Below are 26,486 nucleotides of genomic sequence, written 5' to 3'. Positions count from 1 at the left end.
GATATTTGTTTTTTGCTAAAAAAGAATAAACAAAAATGCAATTAAATTAAACAGAAAACAACAATTTAAAGCAGTATTACACTTTTTATGCTTAAACCCTTTGTCTTTGACCCATATACACACTTACTATTATATTTATATACCATTATATTTAATTAATAATTAATTATATTTATTTACCATTTATAAAGTAAAAAAAATAATAAATAAAAATTACCAGGAAAAATTCTATAAGAAAACAATTATTTCTAAACTGAATCATGCATATTAAACATGATTAAAAATTATATTAATGAATATAATATATATTCTATTAAAAAAAAAAAAAAAAAAAAAAAAAAAAAAAGCCCTTAGCACTTTTGCAAAAAAAAAAAAAATAAGGCTGTGCACTTGAAAGACATCTTTGTCTAGAGAAGAGATCTGAGGTTTTAAATGAGAGAGGATCAGGGCACTAATGAGACGCTCCGGAGCTCGAAAAAGACCACGGTAAACCAGTTAGTAGCTGCTGCATTAAATACATGCCCGGCAATAGATACGCCTCGGCTCTGACCAACAATGGAGATCGCTATGGTAACACGGCTGTTTACTCCAAGTCGTTTGTGTTCATGATAGCATGCAGTGCGATAAAATCAGTAGGGACGCAGATAAAAGAACAGCCTCTCCTCTGGGATCCCTCCCACCACTCTGGGGACCGGCACTCAGGTTAAGAAAAATAGGTGCAACAAACAGCAAACCTCAACGATTTGATGCGTCCCAACGTGTTTCGGCGAAACGCTATTATTTCAGGGCCTCGAAGACGGCTGTCAGCGCTGAATAATAAACGAACGGTGGGGATGATCAGAGCAAAAGCTTGTTTTCTTTAAGAGGTCCTGTTTATTGTAATGCTGACAATATTTTTGACTGGAAATAGTGCAGAGCTGGAATTGCCGTAATGCTTTTACTGTATAAGGAGAAAACCTTTGCGAAAAAGTCAAGAAACTATTCTAAACAGATTCAACAATAAGAGTGAGAGAGCTTCTTCTTTTTATCTGCTCGCACATCAAAGGCCCCACAAGCCCTGTTTCTTTTCAGAAGCGTGAGGCGGAGGACGCCGGGAATGACAGAAAAGCTGCCTTGAACGCGGCTCTCTGGGCCCTGCGTGTCTCGTTTAATGCGGAGCTTCTGTTTATGTGCCGGAATGATATCATGCCCAATCAAGTGGTGTTTCAAATCCTAATAATGCCGTTGGAAGTGCATTATTTGTACGAACGTGTGCTGACTGCAATCAGCCCACCAGAGTGAGGAAGTGGCTGTTAATGACTGCTTAGATTGGCGTGTCCTGTTCTTCCCCCTCTCCCTCTGTCTCTCTCTCTCTCGCGTTCTGACAGGAAGAGCATGCACGCTAAAGCTGGGATATGACATACTCCTTCTCACCTGGCATCCACTGCAGCGATTGTTTTAGAAACAAACTCTGTTTACTTGGCTAAACCCGAATCCCTCGACTTAGCGGTGATCTAACACTCTGATCTGCCCTGTCTGATTTCATGCAGACTTTCAAAATACGTTGACTAATACGAGGACAAAACCCTGGTAATACGGGGCATTCATTAATGCAACAGGCCTGGACAGCGTTGGATTATTTTTCATTATTTAAAGATCCTCCTGTCAGAGCAGTTTCTATCTATACTGACTTTTAAAAGCTTTATTCTGGTATTATAAGCCTTTTCACATATTTACTGACCTGGAATGTGTAGGAATTAACTTCCAAGGAGAGGACTTTGGACTTCTGACTGTCAGGGGCTTCTGCAAACGCGACTTAATGAAGCAAATGTCAAATAAACTAGGAGAACGGTCGCCTGCGCTTTCTCAACAAGATGGGGCCCTCAAAGAACCAGGTTCCCAGGTCTTTCCTCACCTACTAAAGCTCGGACACACACATATGCTGAAATAATCCCCTCTGTTTTATTTTGCTAATTTACAGCTTGCAGGAAGGAGTTTGTTTCCCCCGCCGCTCCGAGGGAAGGGAGCGGAAAAGTCAGCATCGGACCTGTTCTCCACACACCCTCGCTCCCCAGCATCTGGCCTCTCTTTCGATTTTATTACACAAGAATAACAATAAGCAGGTCTGCGACCCCGTCTACGGAATTTGCCGTATTTTTTCCAACGGTCTGTGCTGATGCTCCGAATTTCCATTTTCTGCATGCATATTTAATTGAGTTTTGTCCCAGTGGTGCGGAAATGATTTGTTTTTTGCTCTCTGTTCACTTGACTCCTCTTCGGAGTCGGTAACCCTGATTAAGACGTTCACGTTAATTTCCCAGCGCACACCTTTTTTTGTGCATTAATGGTTCTGATCGTCTAATTAAAACTTCTCAGCTTCGCTGCTGATCACCGCTCGTTGTGCCTCTGACCTGAAGTTTTAATTGCCGCGTCAGAGGCGATAATAATAATTTCTGGGTTCTGATGATTAAAAACAATGCCATTCCCAACTGCCGGGAAAAGATGGAAGGAGAGGCTGAGGTGAAGCATAAAGAAAAAGGAGGTGAAAGAAAGAGAATTAAACGGCAAAAGATGGTTATTTGAGGTTTGAAACAGGTTTGTTTGGTATCGCAGTATGAGCGGGGAGGATCGGCGCTCACGGGGCAGGTTTACCTGGTTTGCAGTGTACTGTAAATGAGGGCAAATATGACTAAACAAATAAAAAGCTTCTCAGAATTGCGCGAGTTTGGAAGAAACCATGCATTCCACATCTCTGTGATACTTGTTTTAATAGTTTTGCTTTTGGTCTTACGTTTTGTAATATGACAGTTCAGCGGAAGCTGATGTTTAAAAGCAAGTTGTTGCATTAAAAAGTTGTGCCGAAAATAAACGTCAGCTGACGTGTGCATTAATGGCAAAACTATGATGGGGTTTTATAAACTGCTCATACTCGTACACACTCTATCATTCTGTCCTTTTTTTTTTTTTGTCTGATGGACTCTAATGGATTTTTCAGATTCCCATGCAGGGATCAATTTTTTAGTGGGAGATACACATCCGGACAAAACAATTATGCTCATGAGTTTTTCTTTTTTTTCTCCCTGACTTTAAAGTTTTTTGAAGAAGCAAAATATGAATGCAGAGGGCATGCACACAAGTACACACATACTCTCACTCAAATCTGTTGTATTATTAATCAGTCCGTTGCACATCTGCTTGCTTGCAGTGTGTGTTTTTTCCCCATCAATAAAGCACTTATTGCTTTTAGTCTGGAATGTGACCTTGCATGTTGCATGCTGTCTTTGGACTGACCTTGAAGCACCTACTTTGACTTCTCCCTCTCTCTTTTTTCTCTCTCTGCCAGACTGGAACCTTCTGCCACATACAATAATTCAGTTACATCCCGTTGCAGGTAACAAAAACAAACAAGCCGTGGAGAAAAAAAGGCACGCACATACTTGCCGCTGAGGACAATGGACAGAAAATGGCAGATGCATATTTTGACGCACAGACGGAAAAGGAAACATTTTGTTTGAGCAGCGCAGTTAGGCAGCAACCCTTCAATTCTGAGAACAAATACATCCCTGAAGCCTAATTATAAGACAAAGCATGTAAGACGTCCCCTGAGGACAGAAGGACTGGAATAGGGAAAAGTAAAGTCTGAGGTGATCCGAATGGCTCTGCACGTGCCCCGATCACGCTCGCAAAGGAAGTTTGGCGCACAGCTGGCACAGTGTTTTCTGAAGAATAGGCCCGATTCATTCACAAATGAAAATCCTGTCATAATTTATTCAACATAATGTTTCTTTCTTTCTTTTACTGTGAAAGTCACTGGACCCCTATTGAATGGACCAAAAAAAAAGTTCAGTTCACAAGTTTGTGGTCAGTAAGATTTTATTTTATTTATTTATTTATTTTTTTAATGAAATCTTTTATGCTCACTAAGGCTGTATTTATGTGGTCAAAATACAGCTAAATCGGTAATATGTCCTTTGTAGTGTATTGTAAATTATATTTACAATATAAAATAACCATTTTTAATTTTAACTTATTCTTGATGGCAAAGCTGAATTTTCAGTGTCACATGATCCTTCAGAAATCATTCTAATATGCTGATTTGCTGCTTAAGAAACATTTCTTATTGTCATCCTAGATAAATAAAAGCATTACATTTTAATTTAATTTAAAAAGTATATATGTGACCTTTGACCACAAAACCAGTCATAAGGGTCAATTTTTTGAAACTGAGATTTATACATCATCTGAAAGCTGAATAAATAGGCTTTCCACTGATGTATGGTTTGTTAGGTTAGGACAATATTGGCCGAGATACAACTATTTGAAAATCTGAGGGTGGAAAAAAAATCAAAGTTGTCCAAATGAAGTTCTTAGCAATGCATATTTCTAATCAATTTTCTTACATATATATTTACGGTAGAACGTTTACAAATATCTTCATGGAACATGATCTTTACTTAATATCCTAATGATTTTTGGCATAAAAGAAAAATTAAAAAATTTGACCCATACAATGTATTTTTGCCTATTGCTACAAATATACCCATGCTACTCACGACTGGTTTTGTGGTTCAGGGTAACACATAGAGTTTGAGTTTGAGTGCACAATGTCAGATTTTTCATTTTTGGTTGAACAAACTCTTTAAAAACATCAATGGTTGTTGAGGGCCTACTGTAAACTAAGATTTTTACATTTAAAAATAGCATCACGCGTTGGGTGTAAGTTTGATTGAAGCGGACCCCGGCACACAGGGTTAATTGACCGAGCTGCCATGTTTGAGGGGCAGCCTGCGTGCGAAGCGAGAATTTGACAGGAATCAAGGTTATGAGGAGAGGCTCCCTTTGCCACTGAAGGGCACTTGAGCTGATATCTGCACAGATTAACTGCTTGAGATGTATTTTTGTCACGAGGAGCCGCGGTTAGCGCGGGGCATCGGGGAGGCGAGCGGACGCAGAAGGGGGTGGGCTACTCTAGTTCCTCCAGCGCAAGGGCACAACGAGAGGTTGGTGGCCGCTGGAGCCGCCCAGACCGGAGTCTGTCACTCAGAGTCATTATCTGTGGGGATATATTTAATTTAGTGGTTCCGGAGCTGCGCTGCTGAGTAAGCCAAGCCACCATTAGGGCCGTCCTCCGGGGGAAACACAGCACACGCCGCTCGATTAGTTATCAATTAAGAGTGCAGAAACCTCCACCTGCCGTGTGAGAGAGAGGGAAAGAGTGGCAGAGAGGAGCAGGACCCGGACCACGTCTGACTTTTTCAAATGTTTTCCTTTGCCTCTTTCCCTCTCGGGCCTTCCGACGTCAGGTTAACCTTGATATGAAGCGCTGTCAAGCTAGATAACGTCAATCAAGGAGGGCCCTTTCAGATAACCTCAGTGTGAAACCTAAAAAGCAACCTGTTTAGATGTTTAGACATGCCCCCTCTCACCAGCATATGAATTTCATTAAAGAGAAATGAGTTGTGGCACTTTCTTAACAAGACTCTTAAGACATTTTGACAGGCTTTAAGACACTTTGCTGTTAAAAAAAGGGATGAATTAAGAAGCCATGCAGTAAAGCCTCTGGGTAAGACAGTAAAAGAAGGCAGAACATCTACAGGCCTCACTGAATGTTGTAAAGTTTGGGCAGGATATATTTTATTAAACATATAATTGGTTTAATTGTCACAGTCATGAACCACGATTTGCTACATGTCAACCACTGAACATTTTCAGTAATTCACATATGTTAATATTAATATGTGTTGACTTTATTTTTTTATTTAAAATGTCTTTCTCTTCTAAGAAAACATGTATTTTCTTTCTGCTATTTTTAACATTTGTGTTTCATATGCTGTAGCTTATTCATATTTTTGAAGTGTTTTCTTAAATTCTGCTTGCGTTTTATCGCACCCTGTAGTTCCCGGTGCACATCTTCTTCAGAAACGAGAAAAGGAGGTGATGTTAAGTCAAAAAAACTACATTTCCAGACAGGAAGCCTTGCTGACAGCTTCGATCCCTGGCCACCATTAAAACATTTGCTCTGCTTCACAGACTCTGACATTTTTTTTTTTTTTTTTTTTTAACATTTTATGCACAGAGGAACAAATTGCAGGTGTCCCCCCGAACTTCTCAGGTTCAGACTCTCTTACTTCTCTAAGTTCCCTTCTGCAACAATAACTCTTTAAAGCAAACCTGAACTCTATTAATCTAGGCTTTGTTTCAGTGAAATGTGGTCAGTTGACAAGACTGAAACATCTGAATCATCCTGTGTCGTGAAGCTCAATATGTGTTGGGTAAAACAAACAATACAACAAAGCACTTACTGTAACTATAATAAGAAACTCAAATCTACAACATGAAATGAATACGCACAGCGTCATCTACCAGTAAAAATGTTTCACACCACAATTTTTTATACTGAAAAATCAGTAGGCAAAAACAAATTGTAGCTACGTTTTTTTATTTAATACTTAATGAATTTAATTATATATACGCTTTATATATTTAACATGCAAACTTTTGACTGGAACCGTCACCGGTTTAAGCTCTGGTATATATTTTGTAAGGCGTGCATGATTTTAAACACCTGCAAATACAAGAGTCATTCTCAAAGATGCTTTTAGCATTTTTTGCAAGAACACAAACTCAAGTTCGAAAGTGAGAACATTTCATACCTGTGTACAAAAACAAACCGATACACTTGTGAGGGAAAAAAAAAAGGCTGTGGCTGCTCTTTCTGAAATCATCGTGAGTAGAAAGAAGCTTTACAAAAGGTGAGCGTGTCTATGTGTGTGTGTGTGCTATTTTGGTCAAAGAACAAGAGGAAGTATTGCATACTGACTCAAACAAAGAATATGCTTTTGATAAAACCACATCAGCTTCTTGTATATTCTACACTAAAACAGGCTGGTTTCCTGATTTTTTTAGATGTGATGTGCCCTCAAACGGAAGCTACACAAGTAAACAGCACAACAGCTCAGTGCACAACAAAACGAGCGGCACACAAATGATCACAGACATTGATAACAGTTTCTAAACGAGCAGCGAGGGCAATATCATTAACACGCCGTTGTTTTTCCAATGCACTAAAAATGGCACAAATGCATTTAGAGCTTCAGCCACACACGGGTGGCAATTTTGCATTTCACCTGCATTAGCATTCGACTTATTATTATTTTAAAATGAAAACGGATACTCTGTTGAAGTGCAAATCTGATGAATTACCGTAGCAGATTGCTGTTATCAATTATTAAAGCATATTTTATAAATATTCAGGTCTGTCATGCATCTAATAATGAAGGCTTTGGAGAAGGTTACTTCCTGTGCGCATCCTAACGTGTCAGAAATATCACTTTTAATCACAGCTCTGTCAGGGTTTTTGCATTTGAACTCAAAAAGAAAAAAAAACAACAACAAAAAAAAAGCAGCATGGCTCACTCTCTCGCTGTCTTTTTCCTCTTTCACTCATCAAGGATGGCCAGTTGCATGGCCACATCATTCAAAACCAGTACGGCCCGTGCACACATGGCCGCTGTGTGCTGCGGCACTACGAGCCTGATCATTTGAGGGGAGAATAATGCATTAACGTGGTTCTACCTTCTGGACACACCTAGTCCCTGAGCAAGTGCAACCATATGGTGCGATGCATATTCATATTCCTCTGTCTGCACCTCTGTAATGCTTAAACAGTACTTCATAAACTTCAAATGGGAGGAAGAGAAGATGAAAGGGAAAGACTGACAAAAAGGTGAAGAAAAAGTTTTCCCCCCCTCCATGTTTCCTGTAATTTTTTTGGTTTCTGCTGTGGTTTGTCTTTGAGATAAGGACGGCTGCTGAAACTGATCCCGGTGCAGTGTGTATATGTGTGTGTGTGTGAGCCTGAGGTGTCTGGCTGTGGGTAAACTGTGTTGTCAGGTGGGCTTGCCGCTCTCTCCCCAGCAGGGTAAATACCAGGCGAGGACGATGTGGAGATTAACGCTGTCAGATCTGCAACAGTAACCCTTCATTATCAGAGCACCAGGGCCTACACACACTCACACACTGTCCTCCACTGCCTGGGCACAGAGTTAGTAATTACCAAACCAACCTCTTCCTCTCGCTCTCCTTTTCTCTTCCTTCTCTGCTACCATCTACCATGTTTATCTTTCTACCATCTATGTATGTCAATCATTTTGTAAGAGAAACACACATTTTCTCCGCTGGAGCTATGTACATACAAAATCCTGGATTCAATTTATGGCAGCTGTGTTTGCCAGAAATTCACACACACATAAAATATGGTTTCAGGCTTTCTAATCTAATACAATAAAATATTATAATATATTATTGTTATAAGATATACAATAATATCATTATTATATGACAAATTATAAAAGACAGAACATATAGAAAATAATTAAATGTGATGTATAACAGAAAGTTCTGGAAATGTCACTTTACCATTTTCATTGTGAATTATAGGTGACTTTTTTTCTTTTTTGCACTGATATGTTACATCTATACATATATACACTTAAGGTCAAAAGTTTACATACACCTTGCAGAATCTGCAAATCTTTTCATTATTTTACCAAAATGAGAGGGATCATACAAAATGCATTTTATTTTTTATTTAGTACTGACTTGAATAAGGCCTTTCACATAAAAGATGTTTACATACAGTCCACAAGAGAAAACAGTAGTTGAATTTATAAAAATGACCCCGTTCAAAAGTTTACATATGCTTGATGATCCACAGCTGTTTTTTTTAGCGAAAGTTGTTCATGAGTCCCTTGTTTGTCCTGAACTGTTAAACTGCCTTCTGTTATTCAGAAAAATCCTTCAGGTCCCACACATTCTTTGGTTTTTCAGCATTTTTGTGTATTTGAAACCTTTCCAACAATAACTGCATGGTTTTGAGACTCATCGTTTCACACTGAGGACATCTGAGGGACTCATTTGCAAATATTACAGAAGGTTCAAACACACATACTGATGCTTCGGAAGGAAACAATGCATTAAAGGGGGTTAAAACTTTTGAATTTGAAGAACTTCTTTCGTCTTCTGGGAAATATTTAACTTTCTTTAGCTTCTCAATGAAAAAAATACGATATTTAGGCAAAATAAGAAAAAAGTACACATATTCATTCGGTTCAAAAGTTTACACGGCTGGCTCTTAATGGATCATGTTTCCTTCTGGAGCATAAGTGTCTGTTTGAACCTTCTGTAATTGTTGCATATGAGTCCCTCAGTTGTCCTCAGTGTGAACAGATAGATCACAAGATCATGCAGTCATTGTTGGAAAGGGTTCAAATACACAAAAATGCTGAAAAACCAAAGAATTTGTGGGACCTGAAGGATTTTTCTGAAGAACAGGCAGGCAGTTTAACTGTTCAGGACAAACAAGGGACTCATGAACAACTTCCACTACAAAAAAAAAAAAAAAAAAACACAGCTGTGGGTCTTTCAGACAACAACATAATATTAAGAATCAAGTTTATGTAAACTTTTGAACGAGGTTATTTCTATAAATTCAACTACTATTTTCTCTTGTGGAGTATATGTAAACAACTTTTATGTGTGAAATATCTTATTCAGGTCAGTACTAAAAAAATAACATGCATTTTGTATGATCCCTTTTATTTTGGGAAAATAATTAACATTTTGCAGATTCTGCAAGGTGTATGTAAACTTTTGACCTCAACTGTAGTAAACTACAGTATGAATAAATATACTAAAGTAAATACTCTATTATAAATATGCTATTGTAAAAAAAGCAGTAGTATTTTTAAACATTAATAATTGTTAAATATAAAAAAGATTTTCATTAAAACATAAAGGAAGATAATTATAATACAAAGTGTAAGGTCATTTATAGTTTTTAATTACAAAAATAATTAAATTAATTTAATAATTAATACTATTAATACGTTTTACAGTATCTTACAGTAAAATGACACACATGGATATGGTAAATCTACACATATATAGTAAAGTACAGTAAAAAAAAAAAAAAAATAATTAATAAATTTATGCATGTTCTAACATATTGAGTTGTGGTGCTCATTTGGATGATGCATGTTCGAATCCAGCTCATGTAATTTCTTAATGAAAAATAATCTACAAAAATAACACGCCATGTTTAAATGACGTCCCAGCCTTTTGCCGGGCGGCCTGACACAGTTGATGGCGTGCCAGGCACGGTCACAGTATGTGTGTGTGTTTGGTGTATTAAGTGGCGCTTTATCAAATTAGTTTGGTACCCAGCTGATGAGTAATAAAGGTACAGTGGAGCCCCCACTGACTCCCAGACATCAATCCTCTGAGCGGGAGCCAAACGCAAGGCCTGGCACTGCCTGAGGCATACAGAGCGCCTCTCCCCACTGATCAGCTTATGGACTCTCTTCAACCAAACTAATATTAACACTGGGCATGTGGAGGGCTTCAGCTGTCTTACCACGGCAAAGAATAACGCTTAATGGACACTGTAACAGGTAGGTCTTTTATTCAAACCGTTGCTTTGGGCTTTTGTTTTTCATCTTGTTTACCGTCTTTATCAGAGTCGATGGCCTGCCGCTGTACATTTTTCCAGACGTCGTCCTCTTAAAACATTGGCTCTCAGGTGTCGAACAGACAGGAGACGAGAGGGGAAATGATAGCGAGATCAAACGCAGGACTGGAAGGACGGCGAGAACAGAGAAGAAGAGAGAGAGGGAACTACTGCCGCACGACTGTAATCTCACTCGGCGTTGGGCTTTTACACAAATACAACAAAATGCAAAGCACCAGAAGAAGGTGCAACTGAGGGGAGGGTGGGACATCAGAGGGCTTCAAGCCCGTCGAGGAGTTGTGTGTGTCAGTTCAGAGCAGCCGCTGGGACTAACAGTGGAGAACAGAAGGTAGCAGCAGGCGGATCACAGCCGATCAGGGGCCCTGAGAGAGATTCTGTCTCCTCCACCCCAGAACTGAGCTCGAGTCGCTCTCCGCAGTCACATATTTATCCCGCCCGACTTTACACAACACCCTCTCCAATACAATTCCCGCTAATTTCACAAGCTTTCAGATGTTTTGCTTGACGCTACTGTGATGTTTGAACCTTCAGACAATATTTAATATCAGAGTTGTGGAGCTTTGCTGTGGATAGAAAGTTTTTGGCAACAGATCTGGGGTTATCACAAAAAATTTCTAGGACAAAATTTTAAAATGTGGGCCCAATCTTTGATTGGCACCATGTGTAGTTTTTAATTACAATAATGTTAATCTAACTAAATATAAGTTTTCTGAGGCCCCCAGTAAGGCTTGGACCCAGATTGAGAGCCATTAGAGTAGGACATACCATATATAATAAATAAATTAATAAATATATTTTTGGTCATTTCATTTTGGAGATGCAGAAAATATATAAATATATATATATATATATATATATATATATATATATATATATATATAATAAATGTTATATATTAATTGGAATCATTATAGAATTAATTATAAATTATTTAAATACCCTTAAATAACTACATGAAATTATTTTAAATCATTTAAATAATTAACATATTAATACACAACTATTTATCAAAAAATAATTATTTAAATATACTTGAAAAGGAAGTTTCCAGATTACACTCCTTGCTGGTGTAAAAAGTTATTTATCAGAACCCAGGGCACAATTTATCAGAGCCCAGGACAATATTCTTGGTTGTCCCAACTGATAATGGACCTGCCAAAAAAACGCCTTTAAAACGTCTGAACATCAACAAGTGCCACCAGCAAAGCATAATATCACAATTCCATCTATATTCTGATCGTCAGAACTCTACGGCTGGAAAAAATGGCTGTGATGAGGGCGAGCGAGAGATCTGAAAGAGGCAGCTGTCGACGTGACGGATCTGATCGAGCTGAAACAAAGACAAACAAAGCTCTCTCTGCAATATGAGTTTAGTTAGCGAGAGAGTTAAGAGAATGAGTTACGGCCGGCATGCTGCTGGGGAAGGGTGTATTTATGGGGGGATTGAGTAGGTTTAAATCCCTGCTAAGAAATAAAGTCATCCCTGTGCAAACTGGGGAAAATTTCACTCAGCCTAAAAGGTAGTTTAAAAAAAAAAACACACAAGACCCTTTTTTTCCTCCAAGCAAAAGTTATGCCCATGTGCTGAGATGGAGGGATGGAGGAATATCACACTGAAGGGAGCATGAATACTTTTGGTTCCCAAGTGACAGAGGCATAAATGAATTGAAAAGCTGATTCCTTTAAAACAGCATGCTGTTTCAGTGGAATACCTGCACTTATGATAACACTAAAGACTTGCACCATGTCTTGAAAAAGAACCAAGAACTTCCAATTTATTCCTTTCCTCAGTCTGGGAAATGCGTTTCCTTCACAGCGTGCTCAAATACACCTCTCCTCTGGCCGAATGCCCGTACATCCCTCCCTACCCCCCGCCCAGTAATCACAATTATTACTTAAAAAGGCTCTATTTCTACATTAACTTAAAAGGCCTATATCTTTTTCTTCCCCTCTTAGTTGGTGCACCCTCACTTACTCTAAGTATCTCAATAAATCAGCAGTTACTGTTAACATGTACTCAACAATTCAGTCATCAATCTCCCCCAGCTCAGAGTGAAAACAGAGGGGAAATATCTGCTCAGTAAAATCTCCCGTGCCCGTGTTTATGCACGGAAACACACACACACACACACATAGAGACTCGCTATCGCACAAACAAACAAACCAATCCGCTGGGACATCGGAACCATTGCCAGATCACCACGGAAACGCAAGCCAAATTCAATTGTGACCTCACCTTTCACTGAGGGCTCAATTCCATCAGCAATAGAAACAAATCAACAAGAGGGTGGAAAAGAGACAAACTTCCTTCCTCTCTCTCTCTCTCTCACTCTCTCTTTCTCGGCCTCACCTTTCAGGCCTGTACTAGGCCCGAAACAGCACATTGCATCCATGGCAGTGCACTGAGCTCCATGCAAATTCGTGTTTAGATTTAAAGACACTGTATTTATTTAACAAAAAGGGGAAGATCTAATTGAACGCTGGAACAGAGCGCATCTTCCAAACAGAAGCCCTGTGGAAAATCCTCCAGTTGACAGAACAGCTGTATCTAAACAAGCGCGCGGGAGCGCGCTCGATACCGGCAGTCACTCGCTTAGCTGGGCAAATAATACCACTTGTCATCTAACTGAGAAATTGTGAGCAATCACTAGCTCAGGCCTTGCTCGTAATTAAGAACAGCAATTTGAGAGAAAAAGTACACAGTGACTAATCCACATCCAATATAAACAAAAATTACAGGAGACTAAACGTTTGACTCATTTAAGACTAATAAACTGTTCTATTTTAAGAACTTTGAGACACCTGTAGAGTGTGCGTGTGAAGTCTAAAAGCTGCTATTATTATAAATAATCTAATACTTAATTTCACAAATGGAATTGTAGAATTTTGAAGGATTCAGTTTAGCATAAGTTCATAAATTAAAATTCAATTAATATTATTAAATGTTTTGTGAAATTCTAAAACTTAGGAAAGTACAGGAAAATGCATAAATATTCTTTTTAATTTCCCATAAAATTTTAACAATTTAAATAATAATTTAATAATTAACAAATATGCAAAAATGCTTTGTGAAGTTTTAAAAGCTTGAACAAGAAACTATAAAAAAATGTTTTTCTGTGTTTTTTACATACAATTTTAATTAATTAATCATTCATAATTAATTGCTTTTGTGAAGTTCTAAAAGCTGGAAAACTACAGCACAAACTGCATATTTTTAGTTTTTAATAAAATCTAAAAAAAAATTAATGAACAAACTAAATAATAATTTAATTGTAAGTAAATCTAAATAAACTGAATAAATTATTTCACTTTTCGTGAAATTTAACAAGCACATACAATGTCACTTATGCACCTAAAAATAAAAATCACTCCTCAACTTCATATTTCCATTCAGTCATCACATCATAGTGAGGTATTACTTTACCAAAACACACAGTGAAAGTAATGAGTGCCTTTGTCATTCTACACCCTCACGCCCACCCCATCCACAGCGTGCTCAAGCCACCAGCATCTCTCACTCTCTCTCTCTGTGTGTGTGTGTGTGTGTATGTGTGTGTGTGTGTGGCGCCTGGCGCAGGTCTTACCTGGCAGGAGACAGCCCTCCTCTCTCTGTCTCACCTCTCCCTGCTGCTTTGGAGGAATTCTCTCCACAAAGCAAGGCATTTTTCTCTTCTCTCCCTGTGCGCCTTTACGGCTGGGCTGCACTCGCCCTCTCTCACTCTACCCTTCTCCTCTCCCTCTCTCACTCGCTCTCTCTCCCTCTCTCTCTCGCAGCACAGATGTCAGGGCTGCGCGTGTTTACCCACTTTACCAGTAGGGGTCCTTCAACACCCTCTGCTCCCCACAGCCACTGTGGAAAAACAGGCCCGGGAGAGTGAGATGGAAAGAAAGAAAGAAAGATAGAGAGCGAGAGGAAAAAGGGCCACTTAAGCCGATCTCCCGCGGTACGGGGCTGAGTGAGACGGAGCGGAGAAAGTTAGACTGGTCAGTCACTGGAAGTCACAGTGAGCTCAGTCCGTTAAAGTGAGACCCAGAGAGAGAGAGAGAGTGAGTGCCTGCAGCTGACAGTAACAATGTGCCACATACTCCTCTCAGTCCACTGAAACTAGACACCACTCGTACCTTTAAAGCGGAAATCTTTCAGTTTTTTAATCAAATCAAAATCAGCCTGATTAGCTCAACCAATAGCATTAGTTTAGGTGGGGCTATCTAACCCAATAGCAGTTTAGGGGAAAGGAAACCTGTTGGAAAACAATCATTATTTTTGCTGAGAGACATATAAAAATAAATACAGATTTAAAATAATAAAATACATTTATATGTACACGTAAATATACAAAGAACGACAACAGGAGGAGGCAAAAAACTTTTTTCTGAGTAATTGACACAAGTCTGTCAGATTTGACGGCTTTGGGTTATTCTTCGGCGAGGAATTTCAAGTTTTGCTCCTACTTGTGGGGCACTTTTCGCATTGCAGTATTAACGCCTGGGCTACTGCCCGTCCGGACCCTCTGTCACGTCTAATGACAGCCCTCTCTCTCTCCCAGAGACGAGTCACTCAGACAGAAGAATTTGAGACTAAGCCTCAAATTAATATCACGGGCCGGACAGCCTCAAACTGCACATTATGGTAAGTGGAAGGTTTCAAGGGTGAGCTAAAAAACAATCATTCTTTAAATACGAGGTGTGTCGACGGAACAGGGGAAATAATGTGGAATGAGAGCAGGGACCTGCTACTGGACTCAAATGGGAGGATGAGCTTTGTGTGCGTGTGTGTTAGGGATACTCGTACCCTCCTCCATTCGAACGAGAGGTGCTGTGTGTTGCCTCTCAATTCATTCATGCAAAGATTGATTGATCAACACAGAAGCATTGACCTGCTGAATATGGAAACTTGTCCAGTGTTGTTAAAGTTGACATGAAATCAAAATTGACCCTATTTGCTTTCGCATATCACTTTGCATATTATTATTTTAGAAAAAAATGTGCCTTTGTAATCTTTAATGACTTCCTCTGAAATGACTTTCCTTTTCCACTGACGTTACTTAAGCTAACCAATAATCAAATGAATTCCCAATGTACTAAATAACGCTCCAGTTTTACAGCAAACTACAGTTCTCTATCTAAAATAACAGGATATAAAATCCCAATTTAGCTTAATTTGCTTACAGCTGTGAGCAGGATAAAAACCGGACACATTATCCTGGACTAACCGCTAATGGCGTTAGCACGAAAGCAAATTGACAGTGTTTGAGTGAAATTAAACAAACAGTGGAATAAATACTTCAAACAAAACACAGACTGAGACAGGTTTAACAAGTTTCTGTCACTTTTTGCAGAGCTATCATTATATGTTTTGGTTTGTGGCCTAATTGAAAATCTATGACAGAAAAGAAGCTAACGTAAAATGTGTATTACAAAACTAATAGCTCTGAGTGGATAAGCCACGACTGAAGTCACTGACAATTGTAGCTGTGAACTTTACGAATGAAGGGTTGAGGTGATTTTGTGGTAAAATGACTGTAACGCACAGCCTCTCGAGGCCCATTGCTTTATTATTTTCAAAAGCAAAGCGGGGTAAGTATCCTCGGAGTGTATTTCATACAAAAGCAAGTTATTTAGTCGACGACCTCAGATCACGGCACTTGCTCTCTCTGCCAGTGTCTGTTTTTCTTGTCTTTTTCTTTTTAACAGGCACTTCTGCTGTCATTGCGCTGGGACGTACGTGTTCCCTCTAAATGGCTTTTCTGACAACTGATCTGTAAATACAGCCAGATCTGCAAGTCTCTCCTTCTCTCTCTCTCTCCCTCTCTTTCTAGCATCAGCAACCCCTACCCTACAGCAACACACACACACACACACTGCCCCCATCGCAGCCCCACGGCACGTCCCCCCCTCTCTCTGACAGCCCCCTGCCCTCCTCCCCATCTCCATTCCCTCAGCCACTATAAAAACACAAATATGCCATAACTCAGCTTGCCCTGCCACGCTGCCTCCATCTTGCCCTGTACCAGGGGGCCCCTCAGGAAGGTCACCAACAAATGGCTTTCCGATTCACTGCCCCTGAAATAATTTTGTGTATTAAAACCTGAATCTGCACTTTCTGGCATGAAAGCTTTTCTAATTATTCTGCCGTCCTTGGGATAGACACAGATCCTTCACACGGGGGGAAACAAGCGTCGGACCTGGCTGTTCAGCCGCCACAAACATCCGCTCTCCGTCTTTTTTCCTCTCTCTCTCTCTCTCGCTCCTGCCCCCCTCCTCCTGCCCTCCTCTCATCTGCTCCCCTCTCGCCGCTATATAGCTACCCCCCCAATCTGTTTTCAAAGCGTGCCTGTCCTTTATTAAATTGTTTTCTTTTCCACATTATCAGTTGCCATGGAGACCTCATCTCTCGGATTATTTGAATTTCATTATATCTATTGATTTGGGAGCATTTCATCTTTTTTATTGTTTTTCTGTCAATTTTCGAAACGAATAACCATCTAATTTGCGTCAGTGCTGATTACGTTCGTCCCTCAATAGAGGTCGGCAGCTGCGCCGGGGAAACAAATCAATGAAAAACATCATAAAATTCGAAAGTACAATCAACCAGGATATGGGTGACATTCCATGGTTGCTGAAACTAAGTCATCAAAAAATATATACTTTTTTTTGCGCCTCCGAGTGCGAGCGTGCGCTCGCGCATGTGATATATATGCATTCGTGCAGGCGTGTGACTCAATATCAGGCGATGCTATAGTAAACTCAATCTACTCTTCAATGCCCCCCAGACCAAAACAAAAAATGCTTACTTTGTGTTTAAATAATTTATGCAATTTTAGCATTTATATATAAATTTTTTAATAAGCCGCTTGGAGCAAAGTGGCCATTAACAAAATACACAGCTGTCCAGTGGGCTGAGCACTCCAGATCAATTGCACTTTTTTATGACATGATAAAATGCTTTTAAAGCAATTTACACAAATATGGGAAAAAAAAAAACCCTGCACCCGGGCTTCATTTATTCATAAGCCGGGGTATTAAAAAAACGTCGTGCAAGAGCCAGCATGAGAAGATGGTCCCAGGCCTAACCGAATCGGACTAGCTGTCCTTTCTGCAAGGACATAAAGTTTCATTACCGATGCACGCAGTCAAAGGCAATTTAGAAAACACAATGTGCAAAAGAAAAACATCAGCATATTGGAGGTGTTTGCGTATTAAGGGGCGCCAGCGCTTTGTTTCCCAATTTTATGTTCATTATTTATTTTTGCCCAGGACGGTCTGCCATTGACACCCCACCCTCGAGGGAAGAGCGAGAGAGGGATGGATGGATGGATGGATGGATGGATGGATAGATGGGGGCATGTCCAAGGTGAGAGAGATTGTTGGGAAATAATAAGAGGTCCTGACAGGAGTCCACACCTCAGCGGTACACACATACACGTGGCAGACGGGTGTCACCGGGGAGGCAAACGCCAGTGTGTTTGCATGTGTGTGTGTGTAAGGAGGCACAAGCAGGTGTGTGGCACCGGACCAACACTATCCATCAGCCACTCTACAAACAGTCCCGGGTCTAACGCTGACATTCTAATCCGTTTCGTAACGCCAGTTTTGTCACAAACACGGTTACATTACGTACGTCATGCACTGCATGCATAACAGGTGTGCTATTATTTTTAACAAGAGTTTTGGGGCGACTCAATTTCCTTTGTTTCATTTCCGTCGATGCTGTTCAAACATTTTAGGCCAATTTCAAAACATCATGAAAATCAAATTGGAGTTTTATGGCTTTTAGTCCAAGCTAATATCTATGTGCTAGTGTAGTTGACAAATCACTTAATAACTTCCATTAATAACTAGTACATATTTATTTATATATAATATATAGATACTGCCATTCAAAAGTTTGGGGTTGGGAACATTTTTTAAGGATTTTGAAAGAAGTCTCTTGTACTCAAAGCTCAAATAAGTTTGCAAAATATTTTTATAATGTAAAATAAATCAATTCAGTTTTATTATATTTTAAAATATAATTTACTCCTGTGATGGAAAAGCAGAAATTTCAGCAGCTACTACTCCAGTCTTCAGTATTACACGATACTACAGAAAACATTTTAATACATATTTGTGACCCTGGACCACAAAACCAGTCATAATGGTCAATTTTTTTAAATTGAGAGATATACATCATCTGAAAGCTGAATAAATAAGCTTTGCGTTGATGTATGGTTTGTTAGGACAATATCTGGCCGAGATACAACAATAAAATCTGGAATCTGAGGGTGCAAAAAAATCTAAATATTGAGAAAATCGCCTATAAAGTTGTCCAAATGAAGTTCTTACCAATGCATATTACTATTTAGAAGTTTTTATATATTTACAGCAGGAAATTCACAGAGTATCTTCATGGAACATCATCTTTACTTAATATCACAATGATTTTTGGCATAAAAGAAAAATCGATATTTTTGACCAATATAGTGTATTTTTGGCTATGGCTACAAATATACCCATGCTACTTTTGACTGGTTTTGTGGTCCAGGGTCACATTTGCTTCTCAAGTAACATTTCTCATCCTCAAATTATTAAAAACATTTATAAAAAGCAATTTCTATATAATTTCTTCTTATTATGTCAATGCTGAAAACAGTTCAAACCTGCTGAAAACCTGCTTCATATTCATGGATTCTTAGATGAACTGAAAATTTTTAAAAGAACTGCATTTATTTAAAATTTATTGTAAATATCTTAACTGTCGCTTTTGATCAATTTAATCCATCCAAGCTAAACTTTTTAACAATTGTTCATACGTATTAATATTTACAGCAACTCTTAAATTAAACCAGACGAAAGTACTGATGACTCACCTTGCACTACACATTTTTGTCCAATCAAATTTCTCCAGAATGAAAATGCCCCGCCCCTTACTACCACCCATTTTTGGAAGTAGCAAATAACCATACATAACAGACTATAGGCTATGCATATACAAAAAAAGAAAGGCGTGAGGATGAACCGTCTGTACTTAGCAGGTTTTAGCGTCTATGTACATGTGCATGTTGTGGAGACTCATCTACTGTTTGGTTGAGGAGTGCAGAAGCTGAGCAGCAGGCTAATCTCATTTCAAAGCTTCTCTTCTCCTCCTCATGTGCTGACAGTCCTGGCCGCCTGCGCTCTTTATAAATGCTCTGCTAAGGGCTCCATGTTTGCGACACGTGTCAACATTTGACAAAGCATTACTTTTCGCACACAATATCCCGCGCCCGGGCCTCTGAAATGAGGTAGCTAACAAATTAGCTTTTTATGTTTATTTGCGCGTGGGTGTGTTTGAGGAGAGGATGGGCGGAAGGGGGAGGCTGTGGGGGAAAAAAAGCGAAGGACATTTACGTTAACGTTTCTGTTACGCTGAATGCGTTCTTTCCGAATCAGCTTACAAGCCTTACACAAAAAAGTACTCTTGTGGTACCACGGTAAAGTGTTGTAAGATGTAAAATAACACTGTTCTTTGATATATAACACGCATATATAACATGTTTAGTTACTTAGGTAAAAAAAAGCATATTATATTACAGTGAAGCAGGAGACAAAGAAGGTGCTAAAGTCACGACTCCCACTGTCTATTGGGCAAACACATTTCTCTAGCCCAGGAGACTGGATAAATACTATTTTATGTATCACTATATGAATTCAGAGACAGTAATTACACCATTCTCTTGTGCTCCCACACAACAGCGGTGGATCTGAGCTGTGACAGCACAAAAGTGCAGTATACTGTACAATCGTAGGTGTATAAGTCACTTGACAGCTCTAGTTCTTGACAAATGAACACCACAGAGGCTTCATTGATCCGGTTTTTAAATGTTACATTAATAAGCTGTAAACACTGTGTTAAAACCACTTGATGTTAAGGAAATGACAGGTACTGATAGGATTGCTCTTCCCTGTCGGCTGTGGGTTAGAAGTAAGGACGGCAGTTTTCAGAGTGATTTCAATATTTGCCACCCCAGCGGCTCGCCTCTTCTCTCTTATCAATGTGGCAACAATAACACGCTTGTGTTTCAAACCAAACATTCCCACAGTGAATAATAGGCTATGTCTGAGTCCAGCCACCAGCAGCAATTTGTTTACACTGGACTGATCATAAACTACAACTTCCTACTGAAAAGCTATTTCTGCTTGACTTGATGCTCACAATAGCATATATCAATACAGAGAGATATCTGGCCGCACATCCACATTTGGTTTTGCTTTTGAACATGTGTCAATCGACCACTGTTAATAATAACAAATTACTATTATATGTGAATATTAACAAATATTTAATACAAATAAATTTTAAATTTAAATATTTAGGGGAAAACTAAGATAGTGATTGTTTAGCTGACTGAAATATGACTGCTCCCATTTTTCTTTTTAAAAAAGGCTTTATGTTTGTCTTTATCGAGGTCACCATGACCACAGTATTTGTTGGATATCTCGCTCTCTGCGCCCACAGCCATCATGTCAATCAATGCATCTTCTAATTAAAATGATCTGTTGCCTAAATGTGACGCACTTACACAAATAAGCACACAAACCAGGGTCACAGTAATGTACATGCTTTCCACACCTATAGACCAATGGATTTCCATGACTTTTCCAGTTTGGGTTTACTAATTTAAATTATGAAATGTAAAAATAAATATTATTTACAAAATCTGAAAATATAAAACAAAATGTAAAACAAAACAAATATACTTTTAGAAAAAATAAAGAATAATTTTATAAAGATTGCACTCACAAAAAGCAATTTCCCTTGACTTTATCTGTTTGAGATTATATAATTACATCATAAAACCTAAAAATATATTATTTATAAAATTAAAAAAATATATTATTTCATTATTTTTATTAAAATAATAAAAAAAAACATTTTCTAATCTCTAGTCAATTCTTAAGCAATTTCTAAAAAAAAAAAAAAAAACTTCTTAATTAAAGAATTTATTAATTACCATGAACAAGTTCCAGGCGTGAAAATCACAATACTCCCTGATATTTTCACACTATACGTAGTGAAAGAAGGGGGAAAAAAAGAAAAAAAGAAAACATTAGAGCCCAGTGAAATAGAGACTGGCTTATGGAAAGATAGAGGTCTGGTCAAAGCTTGCCCAGACTAACAGAGCAATAAAGCATCATGTCCGTGCACAGAGGCTTTAAAAAGCACAATTAAGAAGGACCCAGGTTAATAATTAAAATGCATAATTATTGACCCCTATTTTCAATTCCTCGTAAAGTACATTAGATCAGGAAAACAGAGAGGACAGAAGGGAGGTGTCTCTAATGCACTCTTTCCTGCTTGAACTTCCTCTACATCCTAAAGTGCCAGTTCGCTATTGAGATTTGCACTTAATGAGGGTCCGTCACAAAAAAAAAAAAATCTCTGAGACCATCAACAAGCATTACAATCACCTCCCCACCCCCCCAACCACTCTCAGTGCCAATGCCCACCCGGAGAGCCGGGCCAGACAGGGGAAATTTGAGGGTTAACTGTCCCTTAGGGGGCTATCAATGCACGGAGAAACCGTCACTGCTGGTGCCCCCCATACTCGTTTGACAACCAGGCCCTAACAGATTAACATGCAGTCAAGAGTGATATATTTCCTGCCAAGTAGTCAAATCACTGCTGTATAATGATTTTGTGTGTGGGAAGACACAAGAGGGACACTCTTAATTAAGAGGAAATATTTGTTTTGGGGTTATGAATCTGGACGATTCTGATTGGTCTACTCGCAGCGACACTGTTTAAATAGGTCAGTCGGGTGATAAATTGTCATTTTGACACATTAAAACTGTGACGTCAAGAGGCTGGAGGAGAAAGAGGGATCAGCCGAAGAGGTCAGAATGAAATGGCCTGGTACAAATGGAGGCCACTGAAATTACCGGGAGAGTTCTTCAAAATCCTGAATGCCAAGGACAGGTGGATTAAGGTATTAAAACAATCGCATTTCAGTCTTGAAATAGTCCTGCACACGACTCAGCATCAAGCCTATCTGTTCAAGATCAGGTGCGAGCGACTTCGCAACCATGCGCGAGATCTGCTGCAAACATCAGCTAAAGCTAATGTGAGCAATGATTATGGCAAATGTTCCTGAAACAATCCCATCATGGGAAAAAAAAAAATTGTAAATGCACCCAGATGGTGAGCTGCTTCAGACTGACATTTTCCGATGGCATGCTTACATGCAAAACTGAGAAAGCTACCAGAATTCAAACGAACTGAGCATTTCAGTGTATTTTTTCCTCCTCTAATTAATATCAGAGAGCTGGCTGCAAGGGAGACGGGAAGACAAGGGTTACGCTAAAGTTCAGTCCTGAATCTATTTACAGTGCCGAATTAATAAGAACCGGAGGTGATAATAGTGCCGACACATTCAAACATTTGGGTGAGTGATTTTAATTTAATCAAAGCCGTTTAGTACAAGTCTATTCTTTAGCGCAACAACTGTGGAGAAGGAAAAAACACTCCATTTCCCCCTCGCTTTCCAGCCATCTGAGTGGATGGAAACCCATAATTTCTTCATACACCGCTATATAAACTAATGTGGTGTTGATGGTCAAGCCTTGAAGTGTATGTGCTCATTTATGGCTGTTCCCTGCGAATGAGGAAATGGTCGAGAGAAAAGACTCTTAATACTTTAAAAATTCCATTAGTGAACTCACTGCCATCATGGGACCGTCTCCGACAGAGGCACTTTCTTCACAAGACCAAGAGTTATGTCTTACATATCTCTGTCAAATGGACCGGTCTGTGAACCTAAATACTCCTCAAACCCTATTCAAACCCTTAGACGATAAAGCTTTTTTCAGTCTTTTTAGGATAATTTAATTAAAAAATAAAATAAAATAAAATAAATAGGTTTGACATTAAGGATAAATCTACAAACTGCACTGCTTGTAATGCTGATAATTAAGGTGAGCCGTGATGAAATTTAAGCCTCTTAGTGGAACGCGAACCATCTGGGACAACAATATTGCTGTGAATGTACAGCCCATAAGCATCCGCAGTCATACTGTACCCTTGGAATGCACAGAAAATGACAGACAGAGAACAGGAAGCCAGTGAGAGAGAGAGGGAAAGGGAGAGAGAGAGAGAGCAACCTGTGCCCTTCAGTCTCAGTTAAGGCACAGCTAACCAAGTCTGACAGCTGCCGGCTCCTTGACAATTGGGGTCAGTTAGAGGAAAAGTAGCTCAAGTTTTCATGGCTTTGCAGGAGATGTTCAGGAGCAACTGCCCACCGCAGCATCAAAGGGGATTAGAGGCCGCAGCCATCTGCTGCCAGGACAGGCCATGGGCCTTTCATGTCCTTCTTGGAGAGAAAGGCAATCCTTCCGTCGTACACCGTAGGGGAGGAAAGGTCTAGCTGGGAGGGACATAGCCAATTAGACTGAAATCAGTGAGAGAGGGAAAAAAAGCCAAATGTATACTATTAATAGCAGAAGGATTGTGTTGGGGTCTACTTATATGGATGACAAACACATCAGCACAACACTTTTACGTTGTCACAAAGTGTTAACTTATTATATAGCCTACGTTTGTGCTACAAATATTTTAAGATACCTGAAAGTCAACCTTAAAAGAAAAAGTATAGACTTGCATTGAAAACGATGAAGCAACCGGTCAGAACCTAGCGCGGTGAGACTTTTTTTCCCTCTCTTACACATTTATTGACAAGCTGTGCCAACATTTTTCTTTCAGCAGCTAATTTGTTTTGGGTCCCGTTCCTGGCCTCCCCCATGACTGTTACCTCAATAGTCTGCTACCTTTCAGCTCAGCAGCTCAGCACTTGACCCGCCGTCGTCGCTTATTTCCAGCGCTCTAATTGTCGTTTAATCACATATCAACCTGTCACTTAAAGAGCCCCTTTTTCAATTGCTGGAATTTGCATATTGTGTGAAACTAATTTCTATCAAAAGCTCTGCTGGCTGTGAAAGCGTTCGCCTACCCGGTCTCTCTCGCTCACTCTCTCTCTTCTCCAAAGCGCCTGATATTCTCCATTCTGAGTACAGGTTTGTTAACAGCCTCACACATATGGTGACAGGCGAGATAAGGAGCTGAGAGCTCGTGACGGAAGGTGCCGGTGAAAACATGATGTCATAATGGAGGGGTTCGGTGGGCAACCGCTGGGGTTAATATCACCCTCCACTCAACGGTAATGGCATACATAGGGAGCGCCACAAGTGTAGGCCACACGTCTGCTTCCATCTCACGCTGGGATTTGATGATCCTGGCCGGTTTTTACGGCGAGGGTCCTCGCGGTGACAGTCCTCCAGAGATGGACAAGTTTAATTAGGGAGAGGAGGGAAGCTCTTTGTTCCTCCTTTTATTATATTAATTGATAAAGGGGGCCAGGAAAGGGGCTCTGGGGGGACAAGGATGAGGGAGTGTTTTCAGAGGGGTTTAATCCCGTTAGAGGCACCGGTCCGTACCCCAGCCTCACTGGGACACTACGCTAGCTTTTCACCTCCACCCCCTTTTCCGCGATCTTCCTCAAGGCTGTTACTCCGCATGACGGACCATAATGAAGAGGTCTTTTTCGGGTTCAAATGGGATGAGGCCAGCAGATGCCACCCTGCTTGAGAGAACTGATCTTTTCTTCTAATGCTATTATACATTTTAATGTACAAATTTGGACCAAAAATTTGATTTGACACTTTGACCTGACCATGTTTTTTTACATACCTTTCTATCAAAATTATCTGACATTATCAGGATGAATTCAGTTTAACTCTTGAGTTCCTGTCATATTTTATTACCATTTTCAGAACTATAGCAAATAAACTGTGATAATGTGAGCAATTTTGAAGGTGTCTGAATAAATTATGGTTTGACTGTAATTCATCAGAATTTGTTCTGATACAGTTTAACTCTGAGTTCTTGTCATATTTTATTACCATTTTCTAAACTATAGCGAATAAACTGTGATAATTTGAGAAATGTTGAAGGTGTCTGAATAAATTTTGTTTTGACTGTATATATCATATACACTGTATAAAATGAGTTAAGAAAACTTAAAAATTCAAAGCAACGTGATGCAGATTTTTAGGTTCGCTCAACAATCTCTGTATTTGTGACTCAAAAGGTCCTGTATACTGTTTTACAATATAGCGGATCCAATATTGAGATTTATTGGTTATTATTAGTATTTCATTGATCTGTGTTTTAAATTTTACCTTTGTAATATTGAATATTTGGTTACATTTTTGGTTAAAATAATATGTTTCTCCATCAGACAATCTGAAAATTCACAGAAGTTGGGTTCAGATGAACTGAAGCACTGACAATATCCTAAAAGTGCACACTTCATGTACTAATACACACTAAGTTAGTCTCAGCCCTGATGCGTTGTCTCATTGAAGGGTTCATCTTAACCTGAGCAAGTTCCTTGTCATTTTTTTTCAACAAGGAGTCAAGATGTCTCAAAACTGTCAAAAGCATTTTCCACGAAGCTGAAGAGAGGGACAAGAGGGAGACGGGAAAAAAAACCTCACGCGCAGACATACGCGCCGACACGGACACACTTGTGCGTCCACGCTCGCGAGGCTGTCAGGTAAATTAGATCTGAAAGCTGACAATTTCTGACCATATTTCCTTGATTATTTCGAACAAATGCACACCAGCCGCTCTAAGGAGATTAAAGTGACATAAAAGTCTCAAGTGGGAGGAGGGAGGGCAGAGAATCCAGGTCACCCCCATTTGTCCCCCTGCCTGACAGCAGCTATATCGCTATCCAATCCAATAAAAATCCCCCCCTCCTTTTGCTTTAATTAATTTTACAGCTAGCTTGCTTAATTACTTTCAATCAAAATCCTCTTGCCATCACAAAATTAGAAATGGTTCAACTCCATTAGTCTAAATTCTTCATTTACATACACAAAGACTGTCAGCTCTTGCTAAGCAAACGGCCTCTCGCCTGATGAGATTGTTTTTTTTTCTTTCCCTTCACTCTATCTCTCTCTC

General features: G+C 39.4%; 1 protein-coding gene across 19 annotated transcripts in view; it reads right to left on the bottom strand.

Moving 5' to 3' along the window:
• Positions 1-26,486, bottom strand: part of casz1 (castor zinc finger 1) — a 234,777-nt gene that overhangs the window by 38,316 nt on the left and 169,975 nt on the right. The window contains exon 1 of one of the 19 annotated variants that reach the window (XM_051097437.1): positions 14,092-14,239. The exons of 17 other annotated variants lie outside the window; for them this stretch is intronic. In XM_051097437.1, coding sequence (XP_050953394.1) covers positions 14,092-14,170 — 79 coding nt within the window. In that variant the 5' untranslated portion in view covers positions 14,171-14,239. Of the gene's footprint in view, positions 1-14,091; positions 14,240-26,486 lie in introns of those variants that run through there. One more of the 19 variants, XM_051097456.1, reaches the window with a different exon arrangement.

Source organism: Labeo rohita, chromosome 23 (assembly GCF_022985175.1).
Source record: "Labeo rohita strain BAU-BD-2019 chromosome 23, IGBB_LRoh.1.0, whole genome shotgun sequence".
Classification (NCBI taxonomy): Eukaryota; Metazoa; Chordata; class Actinopteri; order Cypriniformes; family Cyprinidae; genus Labeo; species Labeo rohita.
This window is presented reverse-complemented; position numbering and strand designations above follow the sequence as displayed.